This window comes from Anastrepha obliqua, chromosome 3 (assembly GCF_027943255.1).
Source record: "Anastrepha obliqua isolate idAnaObli1 chromosome 3, idAnaObli1_1.0, whole genome shotgun sequence".
NCBI lineage: Eukaryota > Metazoa > Arthropoda > Insecta > Diptera > Tephritidae > Anastrepha > Anastrepha obliqua.
Window position 1 is genome coordinate 11,849,190 of NC_072894.1, and position 13,617 is coordinate 11,862,806.

The following is a 13,617-nucleotide window of genomic DNA, read 5'->3' on the forward strand; positions in this document are numbered from 1 at the left end:
TTTGTGTTTCATTGTGAAAAACATTTAATTTAGTTCAAGGAGATTCGTTTACATCACTTTTTGAATATGATATCGCGCAAGTGGTCGCCCTTAGCTCGTATAGCGTAATGTGCCCGTTTTTCGGCGTTTTCCATAGTTTTGGCCAGCGTCTCGGCCGATATGGCGGCTATTTCCCGTCGGATATTGGCCTTAAGTGCTTCTAGTGTCTTTGGCTTGTTGACGTAAACCTTAGATTTCAAATTACAGTAAAAAGTTATAGGGTTACTCAATGCGTCAGTTTAATATGGCCAACCCTGTACTACTTTCTTTTTTTAATTCTAAAAATCCCGGCTAGTGTATGAAATTCCCGAGATGGTTGAATATAAATTTTTTACATCAGATACAATTAGTAAAATTTTCATCAAACAAATCCCCCTTTTTGCGGTAAGAAAACCTTTATTACCTACATTTGTTGAGCTTTAATCGTTTGTAAGAACTTTTTCATAAAATAGCTGAGTTTGTACAGAAATTTGTGTCTTTAAAGTGCGAAAAAATCGTGCAAAAATACAAGCAAATACTCTTCTTCTTCCTAGCAGGTATCCTTGTGGTGAATTTCACAGGCAGTCAAGGGTGTGACGGTGTGAGTGCTTAGTCTTTTTACCTGAGCATATTGGCGGTGTTGCTATGCCATATTAAAATTTGTATGATAACATTAAGAACAATAGAATATCGACAAAATAGGAATATAAAATAATGTCTTTTACTTGAAAAAGTTACAATAACAAATATTTTTAATACATTTCTTAGCTATAATAAAGTTTTTTATTGAGAAATATATGACTTTTTAGGTTTAACGATTTTCTACGAACTTCAAACCTTTTTTTTGCAACCATGTTACATAAAAGAGCGTTTTCGAATCAGGTGAACTCACATGATTCAATTATTAAAGGTTTGCTCACTTGTGACATTAGAATTTTGACACTCCCTTACAAAAGGTTGCATTTAGAAGGGTGAGAAAGGGGGAAAAATTAAATCCCTCTTGATGATAATAGTAGCAAAAACGTACTTTTTTATTTAAATGGAAATAAGCTGCAAACGGTTTAAAACATAATTTAAAATTAATATTTGAACGTAAATAAGTTATTTTAAAATTCATTCTGACAGGAAAACGGTTACAAACAGATTCACTTAACACCGTTAAGCACGGAATAAGTGGCTCTGTAGACGGCCAGTTGGAAATCTGTAAATGAAAAGGTTCACTCTTTATATAATTTCAAAGTCTATTGGCCATTAGTTTGAACTTACGTGTTTGTGTTTGTATGACGCAGGAAAACGATTAAAAACAGCTTCAGTCGCAAGCAGGCACAGTAAAAGGCTCAAATTAGCACGGAAATAACCTAATGAATGTAAAATTATAATTTATTTATTGAATAATATGTATTTACTAAAAACTTACTCAAATTCACGAATTCAGAAATTCAAATGTCAGCGAATTCGTAGAAATCAAATAGCAATGATGCCAACGATTATGTTTGTTCTACAAATTTTACTTTTGCTCCACTTTTACTTACAATCTCTTGAGTTAGCAACACAGTTTCTTGCTAAGGGAGCCGATTTGTCAAGAGAGAACGAGAAAGCTGATTACTGAGCAAACCTTTAATTATTGAATCATGGTGAACTCAGCAGTGGGCATTTTTTGGCAACCACCTGCGAGTGTTTTTACTTACGAATCTGTGCAATTCCTACACCGACCGACACACAGCAGTTAGATTGGCATATACAGTAGATTCTGTTTTTATGCGGTACATACGTTCCGCAAGAAACAGCATAAAAAAAAACAGCATAAAAAAAGCTACCAGTCCTATAGTAAAACTATAGATGCGTTTCAAAAGTGCTAAGAACCGCATAAATCTGAAATAATGTAATAAAATCGCATAAAAAGGGCACTAGTCGCATATTATTACTATAGATACGTTCCATAGACCGCATGAATCTGAAATAATTAAATAAAATCGCACAAACAAAATATTGTATTTTTGAAAATTATATCTTTATTTAAGAAACGTCAGAATCGAAAAATAAATTTACATCGTCAGAAATAGAATCAGACCATTCCCGCATGTTGCGCGTTCGTTTAGGATTTGGCGTAAAATCACTTTCGTCACTTGAGGAAATGTACACGTCTGATCTAGATGGTTATGCAGGCGGTTCCGTGCTTGTAGGGTTAGCATTTTTGATGTACGACATGCATTCTTTAATTTAAAAAAAAAACGCACTATTTCAAAACCGCATAAAAACAGAACCTACTGTAAATTGATTAAATAGATTAAGATATTTTCTAATGGTGGTGAAGAGGCTATTATTTACAGAAAACATTTAAATTTCTATCGGCAATACTGCTGTTTCCGTGGCGCCGCAATTTAATGGCGGATTCTTATAGAACTCGACAAAAGAAAACGAAATGAAAGAGTAAAATTTTTTGATATATATTTTTTGAATATAAACCGAGGACAAAAACAATGATTAAGCGTATCACGAAAAATAATGAAGTAATTAAAATTAAATTAATTAACACAGTATTTTTGCGTAGAACTCCTTTCCGTGTTAAAACCATTGCAAATGCAAAAATTGCCCAATATACATTATTCTAAATTCCAGTCTTTTTTTATTCAATATCTCGAAAACTAAGCGAGATATCAAAAAATTTTACTCCTTCATTTCGTTTTCTTTTGTCGAGTTCTATAAGAATCCGCCATAAGATTGCGGCGCCACGGAAACAGCAGAATCGCCTTTCTATCAATAATCCCGCCAACAAGTGTTAAATCAGATCAGTAATTTAATCTCAAAGAGTAACTCGATAATACTTCGAAATTCATCTGAGCAGGTCTACTTCTTTGAGAAAATTACACATCACTTTTAAAGGTGGGAAAATAATCTTTTTCTTTTGCAAGCTGTGTCTTTTTTTCCTTCAGCTGGTCTAAAAGGTTACAATATACAATATTCAGAATTTATTGTTTTACCAGTTTGCAAGTAATCCACTAAAAATAAAAAAACTCCTTTTGCATCCCAAAAAACTGATGCTAACACCTTTTTTGCCGATTTCTGGACACAAACTCGATTCGGAACCGAAGAACCAGGCTCACAACACTCTTTAGCCTCTTTTTTTGATTTAGGAATCACTATGATCCTCGAGGATAGCAAATGGACTGGCAGACCAAACTGGATTTTGTTTTTTTTGAAGTGAAAACTTCTTTAGAATCGTTGGGAGTGATTTGAGAAAAAGTGAAACGGAAATAGCGACCCTCTTGGCTACGAAGCGTTATATTATATGTTGATATAAACGTAGCGACGAACTAAATAACTTTTATTTTTTCTTGTGATTCGAACCAAGGATTTTGGATCGGAAGCTCACATTGCTAGCCGCTCGGCTACCGCGCCATGCTGTCGGCGCTGGCCTAAAAGTTATTTAGCTACGAAGCGTTATATTATATGTTGATATAAACGTAGCGACGAACTAAATAACTTTTAGGCCAGCGCCGACAGCATGGCGCGGTAGCCGAGCGACTAGCAATGTGAGCTTCCGATCCAAAATCCTTGGTTCGAATCACAAGAAAAAAAATTTTTTTATACAGTTATTTTTTTTTTTTATGATATGTTTATGAGGAGCTTTTTTTCATGGCAGAAATACACTCGGTGTTTTGCCATTGCCTGCTGAGGGGTGAGCGCTATTAGAAAAATGTTTTTCTTAATTTTGGTGTTTTCACCGAGATTCGAACTGACGTTCTCTCTGTGAATTCTGAATAGTAGTCACGCACCAACCCATTCGGCTACGGCGTTTGTTTAATTTTACTGATGCAAAAATGAGGGAAAATATTTGAATAAAGTTTGCTTACTGTTTACACATTTTCCAAAGGTGACGGAGAACCAAAATCAATAAATAGCATCACGGAATTCATTCACGAAAATTTAATAAAGTATACACCAGAAGTATCGCGGATACGATAAAGTTCCAATGATTTTAAGAGGTGATTTCAACGTAAATTTTGCATTGGACACAGCGGTTCCTTCAATTGACTTTCTCAATACAACATTCAATTTAAAAATGTGTAACAATCGCACTGAATCGACAACACGATCAAAAACAACAATTGACGCGGTATTTCAAAGATATGTTGACAACATCCAAACCAAAGCATTTGTATCATATTTTAGCTATCATAAGCCACTCGTATCATTTGTTGAAATTGAAAACATTGAGGATGAATAATAATAAAATGAAGAAAATAAAATATGAACTTTATATCAATATTATAATGAACCTATAATTATCCCGCCCCTAATGCTGTTTTCGTCTCATTCTCTCTCAGTTTGTTTTACGGAAGGTTTCACTTCTATCGCGTCTAACCGTTAGACTGGTATTTTTTTTTTAAATTAACGCCTACGTGAATAACCCAAAAACGATTCTAGAGCTGAAACACAACATTCGAATCAATATAGCTGAACTCAATGATGCGTGAACGAGGCTCAAATTAAGCGGAGTCTGGGGAAATGAAAAAAGCACTGGCCACTGTCAGATATACCACAAGTTGTCGGAGCGATGCCAGTGGACAATCGGGTGCCTTTCGTTAGAAGTATGATGTTTTGACCCCGGTAAGAAGTATGATGTTTTGGCTCCAGATAGAGATCAATGGTTAAGTTCAGAGAACCTATTACCCACACTTTCAACACCGACGTACCTAAAACCAGTGATGGTAGCGGATCTGGATGGTACTTAGACGAAGGCACTAAGTACTCCTATGCCACAGGGCAGATGGTCACGGTATTCCTTACGGAAGCCTATGTCGTCTTGAATGTGGCGTACTGGCTAATTGAGAAAAAGTGGCGGGGTAGCAGTAATGGAATTTGTAGTGACAGTCAAGCTGCACTGAGAGCCCTTGCTAACCTACGCTGCTCTTCGAACGAATGTAAGACAAAGCTGAACAGTGTTGCAAAACACAACAAAGTTAGTCTTGCTTGCGTGCCTGAACACTGTGGTATTACAGGGAAAGAGTTAACCGATAAACTGGCTAATGAAGGTTCTGCAAGTATGCCGCTAGGCGCTGAACCCTTGGTAGGTATCACAGCCGCTCCGATTCAGCTATGGATTGACGACTTCATGAGGTCTACCCACAGAAAGCGTTGGTCTGAGTTGGGCTCCTGCAGAGTAGCTAAGTGAAAGGACCTGAGAGTACTGGTGGGTGTAATCACAGAGCACAACGCTTGTGGTCAGCATACGGCTGCCATGGGGGTCGTCGACAACCCGATATGCCTATCCTGTCTTGAGGATGACGACACTGCAGAGCATTTTCTCTGTAGCTATCCGGCGTTTTCCAGAATCAGACTTAGAATATTGGGTTGCGATATACTGAGTGTCGATACAGTTCATACTCTTCCTCTTCTGGATCTCTTAACATTCATCAACGAATCCAAGAGATTTGTGGAAGAGTGACCTCAAACTAATTTATTCGCCTTACCACCCACTTTTTATCTTTCCCATCTGTATTCTTTCTACTAAAATCTATCCGGGTGTAGTACAATGGTCTCCTCACTGAATGCTTGGACTTGTCCAACCCCCCACAAATCTAATCTAATATCTTCAAACAACATCTACGCACGTCTTTTGAAAGGCTCTTCGGTTAGTTTAGGTTTGGCAGCCGCATCGCTGATAGGAACAGCGCCCACGAAATGGGTCCGTTGTGGACTTGAAAGGATTTTAATAATAATAAAATGAATAACCTTTTGATTTGAATAAAATACTCAATCAAACAAATTCAAAAAAGCTTTATTTTTCATTTCAGAGGGCTACTTAACATCCTGTACTTTCGACTACCTAACCGATAGCTTCGATACACGCCTCTTCGTTGGCACCATATTCTTCTGCAGCTTTGTGTGTCCGACCTCTATGATCATCTATTATTACAGCCAAATAGTCGGGCATGTGTTTAGTCACGAGAAGGCGCTACGGGAACAAGCTAAGAAAATGAATGTGGAGTCTTTACGTTCGAATGTGGACAAGAATAAGGAAACAGCCGAAATTCGTATCGCTAAGGCCGCAATCACTATTTGCTTCCTGTTCTTTGTATCGTGGACGCCATACGGCGTAATGTCACTGATTGGTGCATTTGGCGATAAGAGTCTACTGACGCCCGGTGTTACTATGATACCAGCTTGTACATGCAAAATGGTCGCCTGTGTTGATCCGTTCGTGTATGCCATCAGTCATCCCAGATACAGGGCAGAATTGCAGAAACGTTGCCCATGGTTGGCCATCAATGAAAAATCAACAGAAGCGTCGGCAGCAGGTTCGACAACCACCGAACAACAGCAAACGTCAGCAGCGTAAAGTCTCGCTTTGTCATCTGGATTTTTGTAATAGTGTTGTTGCTGTTGTTAATTGTTAAGATTTTAGACTAGCATTTTTAGTTGCATTAGTATTTAAAATTTAAATTTTACGTAGGTTTACCTATTTAAAGTAGATTAGTTTTAATTGCGATTTATTTCGGCACACAAAAGTTGACTACTTGGCTATGGACATGGACTAAAATTCTGGAAAAATGCAAACCGAAGGCAAAGGAACCACGTAACTATGCAACAAGGTGACACGACTTAATCAACCGTTACAATCAACAATGGAGCAATGCGTGGGTGCTTAAGAAGCTGCATTGTTCACGTGAAAAATCAAATAAAAAAGGCATATCTCCAAATTCACCACAGCCTATTGAGAAATTTAAAAGAAATGGAAATCGAATAACTAAGTCTAATAATACTTGCAAAGTGGAATTGACTGTGGGAACTCTTAAGAAAAGTATTTATTCAGTTGTAGCTAAAGTTTGTTTTGCCGATATTTCTGAAATGAAAAAAAAGAAATAAATAGATTTTTATTGCAATCATATATAATTTATTAGATTTATTAATAATGAGAAATTACGGTGATATATCTTGTCCTGTATATTATTTATTTTTTAGTCTTGACAAAACGCTTACGTGGAACTCCCATATTGAGAGAGTTACTTCAAAAGCCACAAGGGCATTCTTTGCCTGTACAAGGCTTTTTGGTAAGACATGGGGACTAAGCCCTAGAATGACCTTCTGGACATTCACCACAGTTGTGGAACCCATCCTTATGCATCCTTGGCATGGTGGCCCAAGGTCAAGCAAAGAAAAGCAGTAAACGAATTAAACAAACTGCATCGCCTGGTATGTGTTGGTATTACAGGGGCTATGAAAACGTGTCCCACGGATGCATTGGGTGTGCTCCTGAACATACCACCGCTTCCAATTCTAATTGAAAGGGAAGCTCGCTCGAGTGCCTTAAGACTAAAAGGTATATCTGAACTTAAAAGTGGGGATATTAAAGGACATTTAAAGATCTCCTACATAGTCCCATTCTTCATAGGGATGATATACTATCACCCAAACCAATACTCTTCAGGAACTTCCAAGTTATAATCAATGAACGAACAGACTGGAGAACTAACTCTATCACCTTCAAACCTGGCTCCTATGGCTATGGTTTACTGATGGGTCCAAATTGGAAAACGGTAGAACAGGGGCAGGAATCAATGGGCCCAAATTCAAAAAATCGATTCCGATGGGATCCTACCCAACAATATTCCAGGCAGAAATACATGCCATTGAAATATGTGTGAGAGAATGCCTTAGAAGGAAAATGAGAGGTACTCACATCTACATACTTTCAGATAGCCAAGCGGCTTTAAAAGCCCTTCTATCAACAACCATCACCTCTAAATTGGTAAACAATTGCCTAAACCTCCTAAACACGTTAGGAAACCTCAACACAGTAACACTATGTTGGATTCCGGGACATGAAGGACATGAGGGAAATGAAATGGCTGACGACCTTGCAAAACAAGGAGCAAATATGCAACTTACTGGTCCTGAGCCTTTCTGTGGACTGACAAAAGGCCAAATTAATGAATTCCTTAGGAAATGGGAGGAAAGAAAACTTGCCGCACACTGGCTAAACTGTGCCGGTCAGCGTCAAGCCAAACTATTCCTAAGTCCCAACAAAGGAATATCTGACAAACTTCTCTCACTAAACAGAGTAGATCTGCGTCTTTTAACTGAAAACCTTACAGGTCACTGCAGCCTGAGGTACCATCTAAACAATATTGGTCTATCCGAGACCAATGTCTGCCGCTTTTGCGAAATGGACATAGAAAGCTCAGAACATATGCTTTGTGAGTGTCCTGCGTTGGGCAGACAAAGACTTCACCACTTTGGTGGTATCGTAGTATCTCCATGCAATCTTTGGAACAACAAACCCAAAACTGTGCTAAAATTTCTAAAAAGCTTAAAACTCTAGGGTTACAAAATAGGCCTTTCACAATAGATCAGCTCTGGTCGCAGTGCGTAATGGCCTTCTAATAATATATTAATAATAATATTATTTATTTGCATTTATGATTAGTCTTTATCAGCTCGTGGGTTCTCTCACAGGGCCCTTTGCTCAAGAAATGCATGTTGGAGACTTGGAACTACCTGCAGTCCTTTTTGCGTTAGATGTATGGCGGATGAGGTTGAACCATCTCAGCACCTTCTCCTTAGCTGCCCTGCTCTGGCAGGGTTAAGAGCCAGCATCTTTGATCTTACTTCTTTGCCACGCCTACTGGTAAAGTAGGCCTTGATATTCAAAATCTGATGAACTTCATCAGCAGCACAAAGCGGTTGACGCAAAAGCAGCACAGTCATCGTTCATAATCCACACACTCTAAACCCACCCTCCTAGCCATCCCACTACCATCACTCTCCGCCCTCTCCTTTCGACCCCTCGGTTTTTCTCTTTCACCTCACCTCCTTCATAATGGTATCACAAAGCACGAAACCGTTTATCTTCGTCTAAGTTTGCTCATTCCTTAGGCAACCATTCCAACCTAACCTAACCTATGATCAGTCTTTCAAGACTGAAAAAATCCAATGTTTTGGCTGATCTTTTCGTCAGTTATTCCTGGAATGTAAAGCTATGCAAATCTAAAGTCTCATTCCCCAATTACGCAGTTGTCGACACAGTTGGTCACGCCCAAGAAATGCAATCACTACCAGACATTGCATCTGCGTTCACCGACAACTTGTCGGTCCTGAAAGCAGTCCATAGTCCAACCCATGCCTCGATTACAGTCAATTCAATTAGAGATATGCTCATCGAAAACGATCAAAAGATTAAATTGCTATGAATACCTGGACACATTGGTATCATGGGCAACGAAGTAGCAGATCGTGTCACAAAATCGACTAACTCAACACCTGTATCTACAAAGAACACAGTCGAACAAATAGATGTCAGGCGATTTATACTAAACCACATCCGTAAGAGTTCAGAATTGGTTTAATTTCAACCACCATTACACAGCCATAAATCGAGAACGCACAAGACGCAAGACTGCGCCTAGGTCACACTCTTTGCACCCATCAACGCCTTCAGGCAATCCACCACCAACTTGCCCGCTTTGTCCACTGTTGTTGTCCTCTGTTTCTCTCGAAGAAACCAGAAACCGTCTTCTCAAGCACAATTGGATTGAACTCTTCAAGATTCCCAATGAAGAGAACATAATTTCAATCAACAACTTTATCCAAGCTGTGAAAGCAACAATCTAAAACTAGTATTAAAAAAAAAAGTATATGCATTATACCCTATTAATCGGGGGTGGAACCTCACCCCTTAATTCTTGGATAAAAAACCATTCAACGAAAAATCGTTTTTACACATAAATGCCTCGCATAACGTGTTGTTGTTGTTGTTGTTGTTGAGGTGGTTGAACATTTCTTAGCTGAAATGCTCCTAATTAGTGACCAGCACCGTTTTAATACCACTATCTCGTGAAATGATTGTTGTCTCCAAGTCAGATCCATTTAGTGAGGTCCAAGAATAGGAGCAAAATCCTTTATCTCGATGACTGAGATCTCCTTAATTTGCTGTAGGAAAGGTTTACCGAAGGATCGGAGTCGTGCCCTGGCTAGTTCCGGACATTCACATAAATAGTGGAACAGACTTTCCTTCGCCCCTTCCGCTTGACAGCTTCTACAGATAGGATTGAAGGGTAGATTGAGTCTAGCTGCATAATCCCCTACTTTCCAATGTCCTGTAAGGGTTGCAGTGATGCGTGAGATGTTTGACCGAGAGCATCCTCACAGATCATTCGTCCTTTGGATTTTGTATGACCGCCATGTGTTTTTTGTTGTAATACATGTAGTTGTTCGCTTCCATCTTCTTTCGGCTAAAGCACGATAGTGCGAAGCAATGGATGCTTTTATTGTGTTCAGTGGGGTGGAGACTGTCACCACCTCTGCTAAAGGCTAGTGTTGAACCTTTTCTTGCTTGCCTCATCCGCCATCTCATTACCCCGTTTGTTCCTGTGACCGGGAACCCATATCAGGGTAATTTCAAGCCAATGGCTGAGCAGTTTCAGCTCCTCTCTACACTGTAGGACCAGTTTGGATGAAATGTAGTTGGAGTCTAAGGCCTTAATAGCTGCTTGACTGTCTGAGAAGATAGCTACTCTTGCACAAACTACCTTGTAGAGTTCTAGGGATTTGCATGCTTCTCTGATCGCTAAAAGTTCTGCCTGGAACACGGTGGCATAATCAGGAAGACGAATTGATTGAGATAGGTTGAGTGGCTCCGAATGGAAGCCAGCTCCCACACCACAGTTCATCTTAGAACCATCGGTATAAAAATTCGATATCGTGTCTTCCAATCACCTCTCCTTTGCTCCACTCGGCTCTCGGTGGAAAGCGTACCGTAAAGCCTTTCTTGAAGTTGAAGTCGGGGACTGTGTAGTCTGATCCGTTTTTGAGCAGCGGGGGTCCCTGTAGGAGGATCATGCTGTGACCGTACGGCCTTGTTGTCCAGCTTCCTATGTCTCTGAGTCTCACCGCGCTGCAAGTAGCTATTGTTTTAATGTGTAAGTCTAATGGCAATAGATGTGTTAGTACATTGAGCGCTTCAGTAGGACTGGTGCTAAGCGCTCCTGTAGTTAGGATATACGCTGTTCTTTGTATCTTGTTCAGCTTAGTTTTGTTGTATTTCCTTTCTGTTGCAGGCCACCAAACTAGTGCCGCATATGTTAGTATTGGCCTTACAATGGCTGTGTAGGACCAGTTGGATAATTTTGGTTGAAGACCCCATTTTTTTCCCAACATTCTCTTACATGTGTAAAGTGCTATGTTCGCTTTCTTTACCCTGTACTCTACGTTGCACTTCCAGCTGAGTTTGGGGTCCAGGATAACCCCTAGGTATTTGGCCTGTTTGGTTAGCGTGAGGCTGACGCCGTTTAGTTTTGGGAGATTAAAGTTTGGCACCTTGGTTTTCTTGGTGAATAGCATCAGTTCAGTTTTTCTCGGGTTTACGCTTAAACCACAGTCCGTGGCCCAATTGCTGAGTAATGCCAGAGCTCCTTCCATAATCTCACTGATTGTGGTTGGAAACATTCCTGAAACCATAAGCACTATGTCGTCCGCGTACGCCACCACTTTAATTCCCTTTTGGTTAAATTTGGTGAGGATGTTGTTGGCGACTAGTAACCACAGTAGAGGGGATAAGACTCCTCCCTGAGGGGTTCCCCTGTTGACAGAGCGTTTTATCGTGCTGCTGCATAACGCATAACGTGTATACTTCGTTAGTTTCCCACCCCCTAAGAAATCTATCAAAATTTGTATAAATACTGCTTTACACAGTCTGCGTAAGTTTACGCGTTAGTTTTAGCTCGCATACGGACTGGTATTTACCGAGGCAGGAAATGTAACCTTACCAAATATAATATAACCTGTTGTCAAAACACCAATGTTTTAGTCTGTTCCAGTAATCCAGTAAACCTTCTTGCAGGCACCTGTTATACACTACTTTGAAAACTTCGGGCTTTGATTGAATTGCCATCTTAATTACTGCGTTTGGAGTGCCATCCAATATTGGGGCTTTCTGTAACTTCAGATCCTGACGGCTGATCCTGAAATGCATATACCGATGGCATATTCCATGCTAAAACTGATAGCCTCCTACTTCACAGGCATCAGCTTAGTCGACGATACAGATCAGTGACCAGTTACCAAAAATATCACAGGAGAGTTTCCCCAGGGCTCTACCTTGGGTCCAATTCTGTGCAACGTAATAAACGAGGGAGTCTTCCGATTAAATAAGCCAACAGGGATGCATATAAAGAGTGGTTAAGTTTCAAGGACCGCTGTTGATTTTCAATAAAATACAATTTTTTTAGGAAATTATTGTCATTTCTCTTTATTATAATAAATTGGTATGACTCAATTGCGTATGGTACAAAATATCGGCCAAATGGTCGCCGCGGCCTCGGCGCACACTGTGACTTTTTATCGTTTTAGGATGCCAAAATTAAAAAAAAAAAGTTCTGCTAAAATGATTTTCTTTCGGTATGTTGTGTAAAAATGACCAAACTTTACGACAGTGTACTCAAAATTTATCAAAACAATAGTTTTAAGAAAGATAACCGTTTACAAACACAAGCCGGTGCGTCAATTGAATAATTTTTATTTATTATCCGAACATCGCTGTGAAGTTTGTCAAAAGATATAATACGAGTAAGTATCAATTTCATAAAATTGAGTATTTGCTGATTAAATTTCAACAATTTTGTACTTCAGGGGTAAGTAAGAGGATTATAAAGTTTTTACTATCGATACAAATCCGCTCAGTAAAATATCACTAAAACAGCCATAGCTTAATATTATTTTCGATATTTTACTGAGAAAAACTTATATTGGTCCATCGAGTTCCGTCCATTCTTTAACAGCGAATCAACCTTTAGGATTCTGTGTTTCAGATACTGGAATAAAATTTTGCTACAATTTGCTACCACAGCTTTAAAAGAAGTTTTCATGGCGATTCCTCGGAAAGAACTTTTTGAAATTTGGCTGACGAGCTCAAAAGAAACGCGTCGTGACGCGGTGTTAGAGAAAATTTTGGGGTGATCGGAAGAGACGTGGATACAAAAAAGCTAGGAGAGCGTATAAAAAAACTGTGTTACTAATTTCCTTCAAAGTGGGAGGGGTCTTGCCGAGTTAAGGCCCGTGTTCTAGCCCGTAATTATAGTTGGTTTTCCAAGAGTGAAGACTTTGGAAAATACCGTCTTGATGTTGGGCCATCAACTTCATCCTCTATTAGATCCAATGTAGGTAGACCACATGTAGCGTTTTCCGATTCTTCTCTTCGCACAAAGAAAAGAAAAGCAAAGAGTCTTTTAGCAGTATCAAATAGCAAACAAGTGTTAATGGCGGCAGAAATGAGACTTAGATCAAACGGTAAGAGAAATTCCGCAATATTATTTAAAGAGCTGTGTTTGTCTTCGCCGTCAAGAGGTACTGTGTTGAAAAAATCTCGACTTTCGAAAGAGCGCAACAAAAGTTTATCGCCAGACCAAGCACTTGCGCTGATAATAGATGCAAATGATTTAACACATGACTATAATATGCATAGACAACATACAGCAGAAATAAATCCCAAATTATATCCGTCGTATAACTGCATAAAAAAGTCCAAAGCTTTATGTTACCCAGAAAAAATCACACTAACCAAAACGTATGCCGAAATTGAGTTGCAAGCGCTTATTGATC

At 39.2% G+C, this 13,617-nt stretch overlaps 2 protein-coding genes across 3 annotated transcripts in view; one reads left to right on the plus strand and one right to left on the minus strand.

Moving 5' to 3' along the window:
• Positions 1–6,915, plus strand: part of LOC129241041 (opsin Rh4) — a 90,945-nt gene extending 84,030 nt beyond the window's left edge. For both annotated transcript variants that reach the window (XM_054877173.1, XM_054877174.1), the window contains exon 4: positions 5,817–6,915. In XM_054877173.1, the coding sequence (XP_054733148.1) occupies positions 5,817–6,361 (545 nt within the window). In that variant the 3' untranslated portion in view covers positions 6,362–6,915. The remainder of the gene's footprint in view (positions 1–5,816) is intronic.
• LOC129241038 (tyrosine-protein phosphatase non-receptor type 61F) overlaps positions 1–13,617 on the minus strand; it is a 90,554-nt gene that overhangs the window by 4,484 nt on the left and 72,453 nt on the right. The gene's annotated exons all lie outside the window — the stretch shown is intronic.